This window comes from Nyctereutes procyonoides, unplaced genomic scaffold, assembly GCF_905146905.1.
Source record: "Nyctereutes procyonoides isolate TBG_1078 unplaced genomic scaffold, NYPRO_anot_genome, whole genome shotgun sequence".
Lineage (NCBI taxonomy): Eukaryota > Metazoa > Chordata > Mammalia > Carnivora > Canidae > Nyctereutes > Nyctereutes procyonoides.
Genome location: NW_026575041.1, coordinates 4,986,297 through 5,008,368, shown reverse-complemented (window position 1 = coordinate 5,008,368; position 22,072 = coordinate 4,986,297). Strand labels below are relative to the sequence as shown.

At 39.9% G+C, this 22,072-nt stretch overlaps 1 protein-coding gene across 6 annotated transcripts in view; it reads right to left on the bottom strand.

Moving 5' to 3' along the window:
• The window catches only part of EMSY (EMSY transcriptional repressor, BRCA2 interacting), a 149,202-nt gene that overhangs the window by 85,431 nt on the left and 41,699 nt on the right, over positions 1-22,072 (bottom strand). For 2 of the 6 annotated variants that reach the window (XM_055320584.1, XM_055320586.1), the window contains exons 2-5: positions 9,598-9,706; positions 3,812-3,911; positions 1,969-2,043; positions 573-614 (exon numbers count right to left, since the gene is read on the bottom strand). In XM_055320584.1, the coding sequence (XP_055176559.1) occupies positions 573-614; positions 1,969-2,043; positions 3,812-3,911; positions 9,598-9,706 (326 nt within the window). Of the gene's footprint in view, positions 1-572; positions 615-1,968; positions 2,044-3,811; positions 3,912-9,597; positions 9,707-11,475; positions 11,876-22,072 lie in introns of those variants that run through there. The other 4 variants (XM_055320585.1, XM_055320588.1, XM_055320589.1 and 1 more) reach the window with 3 other exon arrangements.

Sequence of the window (22,072 nt, the reverse complement as noted above, 5' to 3'; positions counted from 1 at the left end):
GGCTCAACAAGTAAAATACAACACCTAGTCAAACTAAAACCACAGCATAAAATATTAAAACAGGAGTATAGGAAGACCTAAGAAGCTTTTAAAATTATATGCTGAAGTAAACTCTTCAGAAAATTAAATTCATGTAGTAAGGAAATCAGAAAGGAGAGAAAAAAAGGAAACACAGGCAGATAAAAGCCAACTCTCAATTATCCATGCTAATAGAGAGAGGAGGGAAAGGGAGAGGTCAAACAGATTAAAGAAATCCACATATTATCCAAAAATACTTTGGCAAATGCTTTTAAATTCTTCCACCAAACCATTTCCAGGACAACTAACAAGTAGTAAAATGACTAATTAAAATTTTCACCTCCTCTCCCTTCCCACCCTCTGACTAGAGGTACTCCCAAGCAGCAAGATGGCTAAAGGGTGGGCAGTATTAGGAGGGGGAGGAGGGGAAGAGAAGGAAAAGCAGAGGGCACGGTTAATTCGTAAATGGGAATATGTGCCCCTGAATAATTGAGAGCTTCAATTTTGAAATAATACAAGAAAAAGCCTGAAATAATAATAACCTATTTGCATACCTGTAACTTGGTCTTTCACCCAAATATAAGGATAAATTCATTCTTTAAAGGGGAAAAAAGGAAAAGGAGACTAAATAAGTGTTATCCTTTAAGTATGAAACTGATGCATCAACTTACAACTAATTGCCCCACAATATTTTTCCAATGCTTTTAAGGTACTTTGTCTCTAAGTGCCTCTGAAAGTAAGCTATTGTTTACTACTTTATTATCTAGCACATAAGTTTCTTATTACCTTCTCAAATTAGAATATAGGTTCAGTTATTATTTTTAGAGCATCCCAATTCAAAAGTTTAGAGCAAATTAAAGAAGGAACACATTAACATTTGAATGTTTCAACCATGTAGGCCTGACAACTAAATACTTAATGTCTCTAGTGGAAAAATTCCAAACTCCTACAGCACATACATACCTATCACTGAAAAATCTCAAAATTCAAATGTCTAAACTTTCAAACTATGCAGTTAAAAAGGTAGCACCCCATTTTATAAGTTAAATAAAATGAGGAACAGCGAAGCACAACTTGAAGCTAATGTCTACAGGGTCAATTCAAATACTGCCAATTGGTTTAAATGCACTATTTATCACATTATGGAAATGCATTAAATTTTTTTCCTTTAGTTTTATTTCACATTAAAACATAAAAATAAAAAACAAATGAGTTATACTGTAATGTATATTATTTTTATGATATGTTCCTGTCATCTTTCATTAACATTTAAGGACAATTTCTGTTCCTTTCTATTCTTTTTTGTTGTTGTTGTTCCTTTCTATTCTTTAGGAGGCACTCTCTCCATACATACTCTACTAATGTTTGATCCCTGCCCTTAGTCCTTCACCACCCTCCACCCCATCTGTCAAATAGTTAAATGATCTAAAAACAGTTTGATAAGAATCCTTCATAATTTTATTTTATTGGCTTTTTAAAAGCAAATTAAGATATATTCATATTTCTTAAAAGCAGAACATATATTATCTTTTTCTGAATCTCAAAAAACATGAAATATTAGTCATAAAAAATTTATAATGCCTATTTATAAAGCAATATACATACCAAATACCATTACAAAGAACCTCTAAGGGGCTGTCAAATTAGTGGAGCCTACTACTTTATCACCGAACTTTAAAAAGTGAATCATCTGCTAAATTGTGGTGGCCTTTTATGCAGAGATTACATTGTAACGGGATTTGACCTGAGTACTTAAAGCTCGTCTAACCAAATGCAAAAACATAACCAACTGAATAAACAGTTAACACCTCTATGGTCAGGATCCCTGAGTATAGAAATATTACTCTTAAGATAAAAGTCTCAGGAATCTGCTATACAACAGGAAGACTGTTTCAAAACTACGTTATACTATGTCATAAAAAATCAGGGGTTGTATGACTAATGGCTTACTTATGTGCAATTGTTGTTAACCGTTCATCGTTTACTGCTCTCCGAACTTCAGCACGGTGGCGCTCTGTTGAGATGCTATGAAAAAAAATAGCCATTATAGAACTCTGCCAAGCAGGCAGCTCTTTTCTACTTTTACTAAATGTTTAAGTCAACATTCTGCTTGGGGAGGAGGGGGGACAAGACTGATTTGTGAAAAGAAATAGACAGGTGCCTAACATATATCTTCAGATGCTTTAAACTAAAATCATAGAAAAGAGTTCATACTGATATTGTGTAACTGCAGAGAGAATTAGTTGCAAATTAAAAATCACAGGAAGACAAATCAGCTTGATATCAAGCCATTACTTCCAAAACTCAGAAATGTCAGACCATGTTCAAGATTAGCAGAGGTTCCTGTTATCTAAATATGCAAACAACCACTGAATGACTCTTAATCATGACTACTAAGAGGATTTTGGCATTTGGAAGAAAGTCTTCTAAAGTCTTTTCTAAAGCTTAAGAGTCTATAATTTTATGTTCAGTGAATATAATAAAGAAACAAAAGTGGCAAGATAATCTATTTCCTGTGGCTATTCTTCTAAAGTCTTTTCTAAAGCTTAAGAGTCTATAATTTTATGTTCAGTGAATATAATAAAGAAACAAAAGTGGCAAGATAATCTATTTCCTGTGGCTATACGCTATGAAATTTGACACTGGGACATTACTCTCTTATTACTTAACACCTCAGCTTTCAGCTGTATGTCTTCTACATTACACTATGTTACCATTACAGTAAAAATGTGCTTACATTGCTCCTATTTAAATACATGTAAAGTTAATACTAAACAAGTGAAAAAAGGCTATACTCATTCCACTCATAAATACTCAAAATGAATACCACTCTTCAAATTGTAATCTTTACTGCTTATGCTAAATCAGTATTATCAACTAAAATACTTAAGGGGCTGGAAAGCAGATTTATGAGGAAATAAAAACAACAAACAAGGGACGCCTGGGTGGCTCAGTGGTTGAGTGTCTGCCTTCTGCTCAAGGCATGATCCTGGAGTCCCAGGATTGAGTCCCACATCCAGCTCCCTGCATGGAGCCTGCTTCTCCCTCTGCCTGTGTCTCTGCCTCTCTCTGTCTCTCATGAATAAATTAAATTAAAAAAAAGAAAGAAAGAAACAACAAACAAAAAATATGTAAATTGTTAAATATGAAGACAATAAGAGTAAGAATTTGACTTAATAATATCCCCATATTAATGTCAACCAAATATAGGAAAAGATTCTTCCCTATTTTCATTTAAAAAAAGAATAGGACAAAATGGTTTTAAATGTAGAAAGGAAACCTCAGTTAAATCAGAACATTTTCTGAGAAAGCTCAAGATGTTAGAATGGATCAAGACAAGGTATCAAAGAATCCCATTCACTAGAATTTTTTTAACAGATTCAATTGCCACTCTGGCAGGAAGCTAAGGGGATATATTATTCTCAAGGCTATGACTATATAAAAACCTCCCATTTCTAAGACAACAACTTCCTAGCATCTCCTTCTTCCCTCCCAACAAATGCTACTGGGCCAACTCCAGGTCTTTAGATCTTGTTGCTACTAGCTCTTCTTTCCTTCAAAAATACCTCCCCTTCTCAGGTGACCCAAACCTAAAATAACCTGCATTAAACGCTTTGACTACAGAATAAATGGTAAATTATATAACTTCCTGTAACAAAGCACACAACTGGGATGGGATATCTAAGTACCAACAACGTGAACACCTCTGTCTTCAATTTGAGAATGAAAAGTACTAACACCCCTCAAAATGAATTTCTAGAGTCACATCTCACAAACTTTTATGATAATTTACCTAAGAACTTTTGAGAGTTCTCCAAGAAGATCTTTCTTTTCCTTGGTGAGATCTCCCTGTGCCCGAAGTGCACTGATAACTCCAGCATATGCCTCCAATTCTAGAAGAAGAAAATTATTTTATCAAGATAGGCCTTCAATATTTTAATACTGTCGCTACATATAGTGAAACTTCAGGGCAAAAAAACCTAGAAATCAATAAATACACAAAATTTTAAAATTTCCTCTCAAAAATTTTATCTAAGAGCACTGATTGAAATGTGGCTTTTATAATTGGATATCTTGTTTTTTATTGCCTCCCAGGAGTCATATATATAAAATTGTTTAAGTAGAAAAATCAATGGCAAATATTTTGTCTCCTACCTTATCACTGAAGAATGTTTAACTCAGATGCTACCAACAACTGGAAACAGGCTCCCAGTGATACAAGGCCAATAAGAGAAATTTTTAGCTTTACTGACCGGTATCTACACTGACCAATCCTTGAGATAATTCCTTAGCCCTGCCTAGCACTCAAACTACCTTCTACCTCCCTCCTTGGGTTGAAAATACCACAAGTACTGTACAACAGAAAAAAATCCTAGAATAAGAGTCAAATAACCGGGATCCCTGGGTGGCGCAGCGGTTTGGCGCCTGCCTTTGGCCCAGGGCGTGATCCTGGGGATCCGGGATCGAATCCCACGTCGGGCTTCCGGTGCATGGAGCCTGCTTCTCCCTCTGCCTGTGTCTCTGCCTCTCTCTCTCTCTGTGTGTGACTATCATAAATAAATAAATTTAAAAATTTAAAAAAAAAAAAAGAGTCAAATAACCAGATTCTGGCGCCAGTACCACCACTTAATAGTTGTGTGACCTTGGGCAAGTCCTTTCTTATCCCTGAACCTTAATTTCTTTATCTAGGAGAGACATTCCAGATTTAAGATCATCTGCATCTACTATTGAAATGACCAAGAGAAGTTAGGGAACATGACCTGCTCTCATAGCAAGCCAGATATAATATACTGAACCCCTGTACCAGACAGTTTCACTATCTTTCCACAGCAACAATCATTATGAAATGAAACAGTCAGTTTCCAACACTGGTTAAAATAAAAACCAGGGACGCCTGGATGGCTCAGTGGCTGAGCATCTGTCTTTGGCTCAGGGGGTAATATCGGAGTCCCAGGATCAAGTCCCACATTGGGCTTCCTGCATGGAGCCTGCTTCTCTCTCTGCCTGTGTCTCTGCCTCTCATGAATAAATAAATAAAATCTTTAAAAATATATATACATATAAAAGCAAAAAGTCCTCACTGGCTCCCAATGAACCATGCCTGCACTCCTTGGGAATTGTTTTTTTTTTTTTTTTGGTATTACTTTTTTACAGTCCCTTCCCACACTAACTCTGGGCTTGGCATGTGACTTGCCTTGGCCAGTGGAACATCAGCATACATGATACAAACAGAAGTTCACTAACATTTGCACACAGGGCCTTGCTCTCTTGGAACCTTGAGATTACCAAGCTGTGAAGAAGCTCAGGATGAAAAGCCACATGGAGAGAGGCCCATCAGAGCTGAACCTCGTCAACTAGCTAAACTACCAGCTTAGTGGTACAGCCACATGAGAGAGTTCAGGCAAAACCAGCAACCACAGAATCAAAAGAAAAAATAGTTGGCTTAAGCCATTAACACTATGAGACAGGTATATCCAATCAAAATACAATGATAGGAAATAAGTGTCCAAACTAGTTACCTTCTTAGTCAATTCAAGTTGATACTAGTATTTGGCATTTCCCAATGTCTGACATACAAATAATGAAGGCAGGCATATCTGCATCCTAGGTACACCAATAATAAACTAGTAGCCTCATTCAGTTCATGTTATTCACAATTCTAAGAGTCAAAAAAAAAAAGTGAGCTGACTTTAAGCAGAAATGTCTAATCCAACTGAATTATCCCATGTGTAAACATGCTGCATATTCAATGTACCCTGAAGACCATGTAGATGTTTCATGGGGTCTCTCTGGAAGGACAAAGCTTTCCTGCTCTGAGTAATAAAGGAAATACCTAGTACCAGAAAACACATATATTTTAGCTTTTATCAGGACCCAAAGTAGAGTTCAGAAAGACACTGGGGATAACCAACTAAGAAATCACTATACTAAAAATTAATGCCTCATTTACAGACTATTTTATTTTACAAATCAGTACCGAGTCCTATTTTATATGTACCAGATAGTATGCTAAATCCTGCCTTCATGGAGTTAACTCTGAATAAAGCTACAGTGAAACAAGTCATCGAACAATGATGATACTGTTTATAATATAGTGGTAAAAGCATAGAGGAGAAACACATCATCCAGTCTAGAAGTATAAACTTTAATCAGAAAGTGTGCTCTAAGCAAGCAGGAGAAAAAATGCAAATACGCAAAAGGAAAAGAGTAAAAGAGCAAATAACTTCTCAAATAGACATCAACTTTCCAGTAACAGTCAGTGACTAGAGTTTTACTTTTGGGAAAGTATTAGTATTAGTATAGTCACTAACTCAAACCAAACTCAGTTGCACTTTACTACTACTACAAGGTACCATGCAGAATATCATATGAACAAAACAAAGTCCCTATTCTCAAGGTAGTTAAAATCCAAGAGACACATACACAGGAATCAAGAAGGATGAAAATGGAAAAGTTGTTTGGGGCCAAAAGAAGCCTAATTCCAGGCTAAAAAGTTGTATTTGATAGGACTCAGTAGTTGACTGCAGAAACAGCAGAAGGAAAGGAATCAGGTTTTGTAGTGTGCGAGATATTTAGGAGAAGGGCAATACGATAAAAATAAATGGAGAGGTCAGAGAGAGAAAGCCATATGAGGAAAAAGAAAAAGAAAGTTCACTTTTGGCCTATGCAATTTATGGTGATCAAGATATTACTTCAAAAAGAGTGAAATTAATCAAAGAAATGTGGCAAAGGTTTTTGACATTTCAAGTCTCATTCCAAGTCTAATTAAGAAGTCATGGACAAAAGTAAGCAGTGGTAACCTCACACAAAATGGACTCAGACCACAGTTACCAATATCATACAATCCGAGGCACTTCCCACCTTCTCCAGAAATTCACTTGTTGTAAAGAACCTTTACTGGCTGGCTGCCCAACCTCCTTCACATTTGATTTCCATTTTGTAGGGTATCCTCAGATCCTGACAAATATCAAACTTAGTTGAATTTCTGGTATTTCTGGTACCATTCTCTTGTAGTGTTTAATGACACATAAATAACAATTTAATAAGAGATACAAGCAAACACCACAGAAAACAAAAAGATTTGCCAAGCCACTTTACAAAGTCCTCAACCCATCCATTAAAAAAAGAAAAAAAAAAAATCAGCACTTCATTTACACTATAGTACATGAAGCATGAAGTCGCATGCTGGAGTTGTAGCTCCGGAATGGTTTTTTAAAAATAAGTTAGGGGAAAGGCAGGATAGAAGGAGGAAAGCATTTATCTATCACTGGTATGTTCATTATATTGTTAAAAAAAAAATTCTCTATCCCAGAGTCTTTATACTTTAGTAAAATGTAAATGTTTAGCATTTTTGTTAAATGATTTATAACTATTTTTAAAAGAACAAATCTAATTCTTAAAATATTTTAAATTAATCCTTAAATACAGTACTTTCTCTAAACTTTGGACCTAAAACCAGTGTTTGAAGGCAATTCAAAAGTTTCATTGTTATGATAATGAGCCAACGGGTGGGGAGGAAGTCCTTCTGCAAATCACTATCAAGGCTCACCTCCCAAAGTGAAGGGTCATAGAAGATGACATTACACTGTAGGAAGGCTGTTTTCTTTTGTATAGAAACAGCTCTCTAGCAACATTATCCACACAGCTCTGGCTAAAGTTAAGGATAAATTTAGACTTAAAGGTTACCAATTTAAAAAAAAAAAAAGTTACCAATTTTATATTTAATCTCTTGACTCAAGGTCCCAAAAGCCCAGAAATTCTAATCCAATCTACTGTAGCTGCGATCTGTTCATTTGCAATTATTTTAGCTATGAAGTAAATACCAGTCCAACTTTAAAAATGGTAGCTAGAAAGCTATAGCAATTGCATGTAAGTGTGTAGAAAATCATCCTTGAATTAGTACTAAAAGTTTGGATATAAGATTAAAGGAAAAAAAATAATAATGGAGGGATTGTCCAAAAAAGCTCTCTAAACATCCTACAATACAATGGTAAGAAATAGTTTAAAATAAGAGAAATCCTCCTAGTGGCCTGAGGGGAAATAAAAAGGGTAAATGTTACTAGCAGACAGGACCAACGCAGCTACGGCAGCTAGACTTCAGATTTACAGAAAAGGGAGAAGAAATGTGTGGGAAATATCATAAAGGGAGACAGAACATAAAGACTCCTAACTCTGGGAAATGAACTAGGGGTGGTGGAAGGGGAGGAGGGCGGGGGGGGGGGGGGGGGGAGTGAATGGGTGACGGGCACTGAGGGGGACACTTGACGGGATGAGCACTGGGTGTTATTCTGTATGTTGGTAAATTGAACACCAATAAAAATTAATTTATTAAAAAAAAAAGAAAAAGAAAAGAATTCCCAACAAGGATTTCCTTTGAAGATTCACCTGCAAATAAATAAATGTCTGAAAGCAACTGCTCTAAAACACTATACCCTCTGATGTCAAGTACTGTAGTAGACCCCTTTTATATACAATTAATCCACATAACAAACTTATGAGGCAGATATTATTATGCATCTTTTACAAAAGTGACAATAGATTTAAGAAGATTAAATACACTGTCCTTGATCTTGTGGGTCATGAGTGACAAGACCAAGACCCCAGGTCCCTCTGAATTCAACGCCCACACTTTCCCCTCCAAAATCATAAATATTCCAATAATTCATATCGACTTCCAAAACATTTAGTGTTCTTTTTCAAACTATTTTTTCATTTACTGAGCACTCTCTATGTGCTAGCCTGGGACTATAGTGATAAAGAAGACAGCAAGGTCCTTCTTGGATCTTATAGTCTAAAGCATTAGTTCTCAACCAAAGTTCCTGATTTGAACCACAGAATATAAAACATGACTTCAGTAACTCTCTCAGTTTTCCCAAGAATAGACAAAACTATTCCCATCCTAAATGCATAAAAAGAAGTTAGTTCATTACATACAATGGATTAGGCCTAGCATTAGTGCTTAATTCTCTCCCTTAAAGTACAAGTTGAGAAAGGTTGCTCTAAAGGAAAAGAAGCTCAAAATAATTAATTATAAACATAAAGCGTGTTTTATTACTGATAGTAAATACAATTCAGAAAAGTCAACATAGTTAATATTTACTTAGAATTCAGAAACAGTATTTAATTCATACATACATTCATGAAGGCTAAAAGTATGTTAAAGTGAGACTGGAATCATATTTCCTGGGTTACAATCCTGACTCCATGAACTACTATCAGCAGCACCTTGGGTTCTAAGCTTCAGTTTTGTCATCTGTAAAACGGAAAACACACAAAAAACCCCTACCTTTCCCATTTGAGTGACTATTAAATAAGATATTGAATGAAAAGAACTCAGAATAGCCCAATAACCCTCAAGAACTCTTAGCTACTATTTTTATTACTATGGTCCATGCACCTACTAAGTGCAAAGCACTACACAAGGCACTAGGGAAATAACAAGGAGTACGATAGGAAGTACACCTCTAAATAATTTCTAGTGCAGCATGAGATATAACATCCAGGCAAACAGCCATGACAAAAACAGAAAGGGAAAAGTTATCACGGAAAGGCATAAAACATAAAAAATGCAAATCGTACCCAATTTTCTAAGAATCCTTTTGCATTCATCCCTGCTGAGATCCAGAAGGGTTGGCCACACAACAGGCATTGCTGCTTCTTTTTGGTAGCCCCAAAGAGCTTGTCTTCCCTACCAAAACAAAATGAAACAAAAATCAAATAACCAAAGTACATGAAAAATGCCACTTACCTGGAGATCTACACACTAAGAAGTAAAACCAGTAAAAATATCTCACAATTCTATTTCACCACCTCACTTTTCAACTTCTGACAAAGGAAGAACTAAACAACCATTCCGGAACTTATTATTCTAGCATAGGATAGTGGAAAGGGCACAGGCTTTAGAGTTAGACACCTCCAGTTTCTAGTTTCAGCTTTCAACTCACTGGCTGGGTGATCCTGGAAAAGTGGCCTATCTGAGCAAAATTTTCCACACCTGTAAAACAGAGGCATTATCATCCTATCTGTTATAAGGCTTATAGAAAAGTATTTGAAGTTCTTATAGTGGCTGGCATGTTGTTTAAAAAATAGATGCTATTCCCTGTGTGACCTGCGCCAAGTTACCTCATTTGCGTCAGCTCTCTCACTTAGAAGTTACAAGAGGTGAAATATATAAAGTTCCTAGCGCGTTACATGGACTAATGGAACTTAACAAAAAACTTTCTTCTCAAGTCTTGAAACAATGAACGATGAATTTACACCCTGTAGTCACTAAACAATCATTTACCAAAAGTTTAGATGTCAGGAACTTACTTCGTACTGGGAATTGGTCTAGAGGATGAAAAGACAACAGCGCTGGGCGCTTGCACAATACCTGCTTAGCACACAGTAGATCCACTGTAAATATTTGTTAAGTAGATGAATGAAGACAGAGAAGAGTGAGTAAAGTGAATGAGTGAGTGAGCGAGTGAATGAACGAACGAACGAACGAACGAACGGACGGACGGACGAATGAGGGAGCTCACTGTCTAGTCGAGGAGTCAGGCAGCGAACCGTAATCACTGCTGTATCCCGTGGCAGGCACCGGAGCTGCTAACTCGGAGCCCGGAGCTGATCCCCGCCTCCTCCGACTTCCCATAGTCCTCTCAGCTACGGACCAACCCAGAGCTAGGAGAACTGGACTGCGCGCCCCGGCCGGCAGGATGACATAAAGAAAAGGGGTGGGGAGGAGGAAGAAGGGGCAGAGCCAGAGGAATCCGCTCCCTCCACGGCCAGTCCCCGCCTCCCGACAGGATCTCGGAGGCGGCCGGCGACCGCCCGAAGCGAGCACCACGTCACGGCATCCCGACGCGTCCCCGCCAGCGCACCCCACCGCGGGGCCGCGGCGCCCTGGGAATCGCGGCGGCGGCGGCGGCGGCGGCGGCAGCGGCGGCAGCCGGAGCCCGCTCCGGAGCCGGGAGCTCGTGTAATCCTGCCCCCGCTCAAGTGTCAAGGAGGCAAGCCCGCCCCGCCCCCTCCCCAAACGCGCACTCTCCAGCAGCACCACAACAAGAGCAGCCCGCCCACCCTCCTCACCCGCGCCCCTCGGCGCCGACCCCCGTGTCAAGCCCCCTACCCAAGCCCGGCAGGGCCAGCCGCCGGTGTCAGGGGCCCCCGCCGGCATCAGCGCCCCACTCTCCCCTCGGCCGAGAGGACAACGGAGAGAAAGTAGGCGCGCGGACAGCCAGGCAGAGGACCGAGACTCACCGGGAGGCTCCCGGGGCCGGACCCCCAGGATCCCAGCACCAGGCCTTCCAGAGTCCCCCTCCGCACACCTCAGGGAGCCCCACGATCCCGTTAGGAGACAACGGAGGATGGGGCTGGGCGTCCCAACCCGGGGCACCAAATGCTTAGCCCGGCGGTCCTCCAGCCTGGCTAACCTGCCAGCTCTTCCCAGCGCCCTGTCTGAGAGTCACCCACCTGCCCGGCCTTTCGGGGCTCATCTAAAAGGCTCCTCCGCCAAGACTAGGGAACACCAGGAATTGGGTTTGTTTGCGGTGCCTCAGAAGGGGCAAGATGGCGACAGGCATCAGGGCGCAGGCGCAGCCGCGCGCTGCCAGTCGGGAGGTGTAGTTCGCCTTTCCCGCCTTTCGGAGAACAGACTCCAGAAGGCCTCCATTCTCCCTGTCCCTCTTTTCCTCCGCGGTTTGAAAGGAAAGAGGAGATATCGCGGGAGGTGCTGGGAGTTGTGGTCCGAACCCAAGCTCCCTCCTCTTTCGCTCTCGGTGTGCTGTCGCAGGCGCAAGGAAGGCCGGGATTGTAGTTTCCTAGGCTTCTCCTCCATACCCTCCTCTCAGGCTTTGCGCGCCTCTCCTCCGGCTGCCGTCTCCCAACCAATCGGCTGCGCTCTTGCTACGTGTGGCGTCACACGTAGAGGCCAAAATGGCGTCGGTAGCTGGAGCTGACGCTTTGCGGCGACCTTTACCCTGAGAGGAGGTTAGGGACGGTGGAAAAGCAGCTTTGTCGCTGAAGTGCAGTTGAGGATTAGGATCGGATTCCTCAGAGTCATGGGAGCAATTGTCAGCGGCCTCCAGCCTCCAGCAGGCGCAACTCAAGGAGAGAGAATCCACACTGCAGGAACCGACTTAGCGGACGTCGCAATTGGCGAACCCAGTCCGAGGGTAGCGGAGATGCCAGTGGAGAAGGCGAACCCGAGCGTTCTCCGCTTCGGGTTTCTCCACGTGTGAAGTGGGAAAGATAGTGGTATCTCGTGCTTTAGCTGCCAAAGGCCAGAGGAGAAGGTATTTATTAGAGGCCCTGCGACGTGGTAGGTTCCCCCTTCAGCCTTTGTTCTTACTGAATCACAGAACAAATGTGTGAAGAAGGTATTGCCCCTATTTTACATACGAAAAAAGGGGCCATAAAATCGAAGCCAGCGTTCGGTATTGTGGAAGAATCAATCCAAGTTTTGTGATTGCCCTTCCTCTTAAATTGTGTACTTTTGGAAACATCGGATCTGGTAAAAAAACAAAAACCGCCCAAGTCAAGGAGGGTTTTTACTATGCTTTCTGATAACAAAATTTTCATGTAAAATGGGGTTAATATTACCCTATAGTGATGTTATGATACACAACGTAGAAAAACGTAAATTGTGGACCACTCTGCAAACGTGTGAGACTGGTCATATTCTTGAATGGAGCTATAGATTAGAAAGAGAAAATAAATAACAGCATGTAAGTTTATTACCATTTACCCATTAGCTAAAAAAATACTCTGTTGAGGTCCTAGAAAATTGTTACTGTCGAAACCCAAGCCTGCACCTTCGGAAAGTCATGAAGTGGGACAGTTAATCCCCAGGCCCTTGTCTCCCTCTTTGATCTTAACAATGCATTCTCTTAATCTATTTCCCACTAAATTTAGGTGCCACCTGTTTTCAGGTCAATTAGTTAACTTTTGGAAAGATGGTGAAAGAAAATTTAGCAGAAGATTTTGTAGTTTAATGTACATTTTTTTATTTGAGCTTCACAGCATCTCAGTGAAGTAGGTATGATTTAGATATATTCCCCACCCCCTCCCTGCCGACTCACACACACTATGAACGTGGAAAACACAAATTGAAGAACTCATCCAGTTTCACAAAGCTAGGAATTGAAGGGAGCTGGACTTTATAACCCCAGGTCTTGTAGCTTCCAAGTGTCTTCCTCTACAACAGATGTCAAGGTGACAGGCAATGGAGTAGAAATGGAAAGACAAGCTGCTTATAAAACTGACCCTGAACATAATAAGTAGTATGTAAGTCAAGAATTATAGCTTACTCTGCTTACCTGGAGCCAAGTATTATAAGCATCTCATATATTAATTCATTCAGTCCTTAAAACTTTATGAGGTAGAGACTTATTATGTCTAATTAAAAAATGAGAAAACCAAGTCATGGGAAGGAGGTTAAATAGCTTGCCTAGAGTCACACATTATAAATAAATGGTAAAGCCAGGACTTAAACCTAAGCAGCTTGATGCTCTAGACCAGTGGTTCTCAAACTTTCACGTTCAGTAGGAACTGAGGATCTTGTTAAAAATGCAGATTTTGATTGAGTACATCAGAGTCGGACCTAAAATTCTGTATTTCTAAAAAGCTCTCGGGCAGCCTGGGTGGCTCAGTGGTTTAGTGCCTTCAGCCCAGGGTGTGATCCTGAAGACCCCGGATTGAGTCCCATGTCAGGCTCCCTGCGTAGAGCCTGCTTCTCCCTCTGCCTGTGTCTCTGCCTCTCTCTCTCTCTCTCTCTCTCTCTCTCTCTCTCTCTCTGTATCTCTCATGAATAAATAAAGTAAAAAAAAAAAAAAAAAACTTTACCCTCAAGAACTTCTCCTACCCTTGACTTTCCCTCTAGCATAAGACAGGTACTCCTGCCTCTACTTCTACACATTTTATGACAGAATTCAGAACATTTAGGTTTTGGTCATTTGTTCAAAAATCATCCTGACTAGACAAAGCTCTTTAAGGAGAGGTCTTTACACTCCAGTGACTAGTACATAAAAATAATAGTTAACACTCATTGAGGGCTTTCTCTATTCCAGGTGCTGCTTTATGCATTAGTGTGTTTAATCTCCACAATAGCTTTATGAGATATACTATTCCCATTTTATGGATGGAGAAACTGAGGCACAGAGAGATTAGGTAGTTTACCTAAGGTAACAACCTACTGAGTACCAGTGACATGATTTTAGGTAAGGCACTTTGAGTCCAGGAAACGTGTGATAAATGAGAGCCATCTTCCACTTTCAAAAAAGAAAAACTAAGACTTACTGTCCTACTAGACATAAGTATAACTGCCTATACTCTGGAAAAATGTATTGTGGAGTATGATATTTGTCTCAAACTTTATTCCTCTATTGACCAACCAGGTTAAGCAGGTTTCTGGAAACAGACTTCTTCAAGATGCCTACCATCCACCATTCTAATTTTGTGGTGCTGTGTTGTAGAAGGTGAATTTCACAATTATCATGAAAACACCTGTTAAATTCCCTATAATATTGTACAGGTAGGAAAGTCAAGATGGATAATACCTTAGATATTCATTTTCAACATGAAAAAATAGATCTAAAGACGTCAAATGAATTAACTGGAATCATACGGGAACTTCACAGCAGGACTGGGACTGGCAACCAGCCCTTTTGATTTACAGGCTGCTCTTTCCACTGTACCACACTGCCCTTAGATTCTTACCTTCGGAAAGTTGTATTACCACAATGGTATAGCCAAGTTATATACTAAAAATGAGAATAGCAAAACCAAAAAAATAAATTAGTAATATAAGTAGAATATAAAATAATAGATCAAGATAAGTAGATTTGGGGGACAGAAAAGAAAGAAGGAAAATAAACGGGCGGAGGGGGACTGGCAATTACATATCAAGATTTCATAGAGGATCCAAAATGCTTTGAACAATCTGGAATAGCTTCAGAAAGGAGATGAAATATCTGGACGCTGCCTTGTCAACTGTAATAACTCCTCTCCCTCACTACCCATTAAATTCTGTAGTTTCTTGCTTCCTGAATAGCCAGCCCCATTGTTTCAGTGGGCTGATGATGAGGCCTTGTCACCTGTGTGGAGATGACCTTTTCCCCAACCCTTTTCCTCCAATAGAACTTTTCTACACTCCTTGCCTCCTACATCTACCGTACTTCCACTGCTGTGAGGGTGAGCTTTCTAAAATACAAAGCTCACAATGCCAGTAACCTGCATAAAACTTTTCAGTGGTTCCCAGTTGCCAACAGAATAAAGTTCCGACTTTTTTACAAGCAGACTCATGACAACACAAATTTCCTTCCCATATCTAATATTTTCCCAGAGCACTGCCAGCACTTCTTTATCTTGCCTAAAATCCAATATTGTTCTAAAGTAAACTGCTTCACTTGAAGCCCTTTCCAATGAAGTTCTGTCTCCATCTTCTGTATCTTGAACCAGAAGTAAAGGCTGACATTCTCTTCACCTTGTTAACTACAACTTCCAGACCAGCTGCCTCTGCATTGAGGCTTTTACTATCAAGCTATGCAAACTCCATTCCAACTTCATTCCATCTCTCTGGGGATGATGGGATCTTAGAAGCTTTTTAACTGCCTGCTATCATCAGTTTATGTTGTATCTCCTCTGCCTTTGTCCTCAACAAAAAGGTAAAACAAAACAAAACGTTCCCCCAGCACTGCCCTTCTACCACCCATTTCTTTGATCATGTCCTGTACTTTGTTCTCCAGAACTGTTCCACCTCTGAAATCAGTAACCAAGGTATTCCACCTTCTAAACAAGACCTCCTTTTATTCCAGTGTTTTTTTTTTTTTCATTTTACTCCTTTATCCTCACCAAACCTGTTCTTCAACTTCAGTGAAATCTGTAGTTTATAGTCTACCAGTCCCAGGTTTATTCCCCTCCTCCAGCTTTACTCTCTTCCCTTTCTAAGTTGGGCCCTGTGATCATTTATTTCAAACTCAGTCTCATTGGCAGTTCAGCCATCTCTGTCCTTCCATATAGACCCTAAAACAGCCCTCAACCTTGGATCAGTTCCTCTCCTACATCCCTTCCCATGTTGATATAGCTATTAGTTAAGTATTGGTGCATAATAAATTATCCCAAACCTTGGCTTAAAACAATAATAAGGGTTTGCATTGTCTTTTTTTTTTTTCATTTCATAAAGGTTTTGCAGTTTCTAATTGGAATCAAGTTAGCTGGGTGCTTCTGGCTAGGAATCTAAGTGGTTGCAGGCATGATGTCAGCTGGGGCAGCTGTCATCTGAAGACCAACTAGGGCTAAAGGATTGGCTTACCAGGTAGGTCCTTCACCTGATTGGCACCTTAGCAAGGGAAGAGGTCTGTTTCTTAGTGGACCTCTCTATAATGCTGCTTGAGCATCCTCACAACATGGTAGGTGGCTCCCTTAAAGAGAGTGAGGGGTTAGAGCAGTTGTGCCTGCCCAATGTGTGTGTGGACAAAAATCAGGTTTTAGGGGTTTGTACAAAGCAGCAAATCTAGAACAACTTGATGGAAGTAAGCTGAAATAATACTAAGTAGCATTTATAAAACGAGCACCTTGTGTGCATTACCTCATTTAAACCTCCCAACATTCCCATGAGATAGTAATCATTATCCATTTCATAGCTGAGGAAACCAGGACCTTGAGAGAAAAGTAATTTGTACAATGTCAGCTATCACTATAAGACTTCCCAAGAACACACAAATATTACAGAGTTCTGGTTATCTGTGGTTGCATAACAAACCATTCTGTAACTTAAACAATTTATTTCACTCCCAAATCTTCATTTTGGTAAGGCTTAGTGGAGACAGTTCATCTCCACTCCTTTGGCAGCTACTGGGGCAGCTTGACACCTAAGATCTAGAATCACTTGAGGTCTCATTCCTATGACCAGCAATAGATGTAGCCTGGAATCTTTGTTGGGATTATCAGAAGAACCATCTGTATGTGGCATCTGCATGTGGCCTAGGCTTCCTTGCAACATGTGGCCAAATTCCAAGGGCAAGTAACTGGAAAGAAAGTGACAAAAGAAAACAATGGAAATTTTTATGATCAAAAATTTTATTTTTGACTTTATAGAAGTCAAAATTGAATGACTTTGTGGAAGTCACATCATTATTTCTGCCATACTCTTGGAACAGTCAAGCCTACCCAGGCTCAAGGGGAAGGTAAATAGATTCCATTTCCTAATGGAAGAGTGGTAGAGTTTTGAAAGAACACCTAGAACTGGAAATACTGTTGTGGCCATTTTTTAAAAACCTCATCTGCCATAGTCAGCCCTCTGTTCACAACAGTTTATATCCTCACATGCAAAACACACTCATTCCTCCCCTGCCCACTCCAGGCCCCAAAGTCTCTTCGTATTGCCACAGCAGCATTGGGTTGTTAAGAGGCTAAGTGGTTGCAGTCCTACTGTGAGATTCCTTTTATATATAAAGTTCAAAAGCAACTTTATTTTATGAAACAACTAAGTTTTATGAACTAAGCAACTAAGTTTTCTAAAAGAAGTCTGAATAGTAAATAACTTTAGAGGAGCAACTACTTGGATAGAACATGTAGGAACCACAGAACTATGAATGTTCTATATCCTGATCTGGGGAGGGGATATATGAATAAATATGCCTAGGTAAAAGTTTTTCAAGATTACATATCTTTCATGTAGTTTATACCTCAGTAAAATTAAAATGATTATAAAGGTAATATGTGTCATTACACATCTGTCAAAACCTGTAGAATGTATACTACCAGGAGTGAATACTTAGGTAACCTATGAACTTTGGTTGGTAATGACACCTCAGTGTAGGTTCATCAATTGTAACAAAGGTACTACTCTGGTGTGGGATTTTTTTTTTTTTATTATTTTATTTTTTTTTTTTTGGTGTGGGATGTTGATAGGGAAATGATGGCAGGAGAGGGTGAGTGGAGGAGCCAGGGTTGGGCTGAAGGTGTGTTAGGACTTTTTATACAGTTTCACTGTGAACTTAAAAGTGCTCTAAAAAATAAAGTTTATTACTTAATAAAAACATAAGTAAAAAAGATTTTTTAAAAAAGATTTTATTTGATAGAGAGCACAAACAGGGGGAGCAAGAGAAGGAGAGAAGGGAACCCGATTCAGGGCTCGATCCCAGGACCCTGGGATCATGACCTGAGCCAGAGGCAGACACTTAACCAACTAAGCCACCCAGACAACCCCGGAAAAAAACAACTAAAAGTGTGTGTCGAATGAAAGAATGGATAGATAAAATGTTTAAGGAACAGTGAAAACGTTTGGTTCACTTTACTTAAAACTAAGTCTTAGAGTAGTTCTGGCTATAGGTATTACTGAATCTAGAGTATCTCCAGCCCTCAGCTTTCTCTTCTACTGTGTTGGCTTCATTCTCAGGTTCCATGTGTTGAATCTTAGTGGTTCCAGGCTTTTATCCTCCCTGCTTGTAGCCTCAGCAGAAAATCACATGCCATCTCTTCCAACAATCTTAAAAGTCTTGGTCTGTTGCTGTTGATTCCATCCTGGTCACATGCCCACCCCTAAAATATGGCCAGGGAAATGTAATGCCCTGACTTGCCAGGCGTTATCCACATGTTAATCTCTGGAAAGGAAGAAGCTGGGTGATAGTTATTTCAAAGTACATGGAGTAGGGTGGGGGTGGGCTTGGTTTCCCTTAGGAAAAATAGGGTACTACACAGCAAAATCACAGATGCTTACTAAAATAAGGCAGAGCACTGTGTGAGTCATAAAACTGTTCATACCCTTTGATACAAGATTACCATTTGTGGGAATAATCCACAATATGAGAAAAGTTATATTTACAGAGATTTTAATTTCAATGCTATCAAAAAATTGACAACCTAATTATCTTACAATAGAAGAGTACTTGTATATCCCACTTATCTACTCAGTATGTGGTCATTTAAAATGAAAATTACAAATAGTTAATATCAAGAAATATGCTTATGATAAGTGGAAAAAGCATGTACTTGCATGTATATACATATACTTATGTAAAAAGACATGTAAATACGAAAAAATGGAAGAAAACATGCCAAACAATAACTTATTAGAGTGTAGTACTATGGTTGATTCTTTTTCCTTTATTTTTCAAGTTTCCTCTTAGGTCATTTATGTCATTGTTAGGATTTAATAATGGATTTTGTAAAATTTCTTAGCCTCTTAATAGGAATACCCCATTCTCCTAAATACTATGGAGTAGAACCAAAATAAAGAAACTGCTACCTCAGTTTACTAATGATTCTGATTAAGGTCATAGACCCTTAGAGTAGAAACCTCAGAGATACTCAGTTTAATGCCCCATTTTACAGAAGAGATACCAGACCCAGACAAAGTAACTTACATAAAGTCACACAGGAACCGAGGACAGGTCTCGTGATTTTCAAGCCAACATTTCCTACACTGATTGAACCAATCAGTAAAGATACGGATTTTGTGAGATTGTCTGTTTTCCTGAAAACAGATCCTCAAGTTCAAGTTGATATCTGGCCTTACATTATTAATTCAAAGTAAAGGAGCAATTACCACTTTTTTGGGAAAGTGATGTTCTTTAAAAGGATGTTAAAAACTAATATCAGGGCCTTTTAGGTCCTTGCCTTGTGGATCCTTGCACATCTTTTTTTGGAAGCAACTCAGTCAACAAATAACTGAGGAAGTCCAGATCTGACTAAATTAAATGGACCAATGTCCATACTTTTGGGTATCAACCTCCTCATTTATTCATTGAATGAGTGTTGGGCCCCATGCCAGGCCTTGGAGATAGGAAGATATCAAGATGAATAAGATAACATGGTTATCATCCTAGAGCTCACAGTTGAATGGGGAGGTTGTACACCTGCAGATAGCTCTGTATATCATAGAAGAACACGAAAAGACCGAATGTTCATAAAGGTGTTTAGGAAGTGCTGTAGGATCAGGGAGAAAAATACTTTATGTTTTCATCACAGAAGGCTTCATAGCAGAGGTAGCATTTGGGTTGGGCCTCTTGAGTGGGCAGGATTTTACCACGCAGAGAAGTGGGGAGGGAGTATCAAGAGTACCATAGCAGAAGAAATAAGAAGCAAAGATTGGAAGCTTAAAGGGACACACAGAATGGCAACATAAAGGAGTAAAATGAAGGATGCTGGACTCTTAGTGGTCCTCAACTGGAAGTACTTAGCCTAATTTAGGGAGCTCTATCAAATTTCCAAAGATTGTAATATATACCTTTGGCTAAAAAACCTTAGATGGCTCCTGAGACCTTGTGAATACCCTCAAGGTTTTTTGGTCTGTGATTACCACAGTAATGAGAGAGCACCAGACTGAGTAACACAAGTTACTGCCATTTAATCCTTATTGGAACCCAAGTGGCAAAAATACTGTCTGTGCTCTGGATGGTGTTTGACACTGATTAATGACTTGATCATTTGAAAACCAAAGGGAATTGCAAATGAAAATAGAAATAAAGACATAATATCACATATTGAGTTTTCTCTAGTACATTTTTTGAAAAAAGAATTTCAGGTTCACCCAAATGCTAAGGCGCCTCAGGTGAGGAGCTGTTGATAATCAGTAATTATCCAAGGTGAGATCCAAGATATTTCATAAAGATGGAAATAATAAGCCTGTCGGAAATGGAAATCAGCTATCATGGAGGAGGGGGCTATAAATCCAAACATAATATCCAACTTGTCTTCACCTCAGAGAGTTTCCAGCTGTTTATGACGTTTTGCAGTGATTTGCCAGAGATGAAATGCATTTTTTTTAAACTATACTCCAGCCAGATGAGCAAAAGGCTTGGGAACCATATTCTCTTTCAAGAAGTGTTGAAGTCTGTGAAGTCTGCAGAGAAATGGTACAAGGTGTCCACTTTCTTGTCAGTTTCAATGAAGATCTTTTCCTTGCAACCCTAGGATTGATCATTATTTTCTAAGGGAGCTCATGGAAGAGCAGATGAGGTCTCTCAGGTTGAAAGGACACTTGCTGAGACGCTATGAGCTTTAAACTTGTCACATCAAGGCCAATAGTTCAAATCCAAGCCTTGCTAAAGGCAGAGGTAATAAAGGAACGCTGCTTATGGAAAGCCTGGGGAATGTATTTGTTGAGAAATTGTGGGAAAGAAATGGTCCAAATAATACTGCTGTGAGGATGTGCCCCCCACACACACACACACCTAAGCTGGAGCATACAAGGCCGTCTCCAATCATCTTACCAGACTGATTGGAGACTTTCAAGAACAGAGATTGAGTTCCGAATCTCTAGTACTATTGAGTGAACTAACTACTGGATGACATGTGGAACCTGAAAAGACAGTGGTATGGGCATGTGGCAGTGTCTTTCCACAGTCACTCCAGATGGCCTAAGCTTCTCCAGACAAACCTTGCACCTTCATGTCCTGCTCTGAGACTGTTCTCCCATCCTTCCTTTGGAATGCTTTTATGCCATCCCTTCTTGCACCCTCTGGCCTTTTGAAGCCTATTAAAATCTTCATTCTTTACAGTCCATCTCAAATGTCTTTTGAAAATAATTCAGCCACAGATCAGAGCAGGGAATGTTCTTGGAAGTCAAATAGATCTGGGTTTGAATCCCAGTTCTACCTCTTTCAAGTTCTTGAGCAAGTTACCTCAGTTCTTTGTACCTCAGTTTTCTCCAGATGAGTTTTGGAAAAGGTTAATGTGATAACATAAGTACAATCTTAGCACAGGATAGGTAATCAGAGACTATTAGCCCTCTCCCCCTCCTTCCCCTTCTCCCATGAAACCCAGGTCTGTGCTATTTTTTTAGGATTTTATTTTATTCATGAGAGACACACAGGCAGAGACACAGGCAGAGGGAGAAGCAGGCTCCCTGTGGGGGGCCTGATGCAGCATTCAAACCCAGGACTCTGGAATCACAACCTGAGCCAAAGGCAGACACTCCACCACTGAGCCACCCAGGTGCCCCCAGGTCTGTGCTTAAAATATGTTGTCTCCCAGGGCACCTGGGTGGCTCAGTCAGTTGGGCAGCTGACACTTGGTTTTGGCCCAGGTCATGATCTTAGGGTCATGGGATCCAACCCATGTCAGGCGC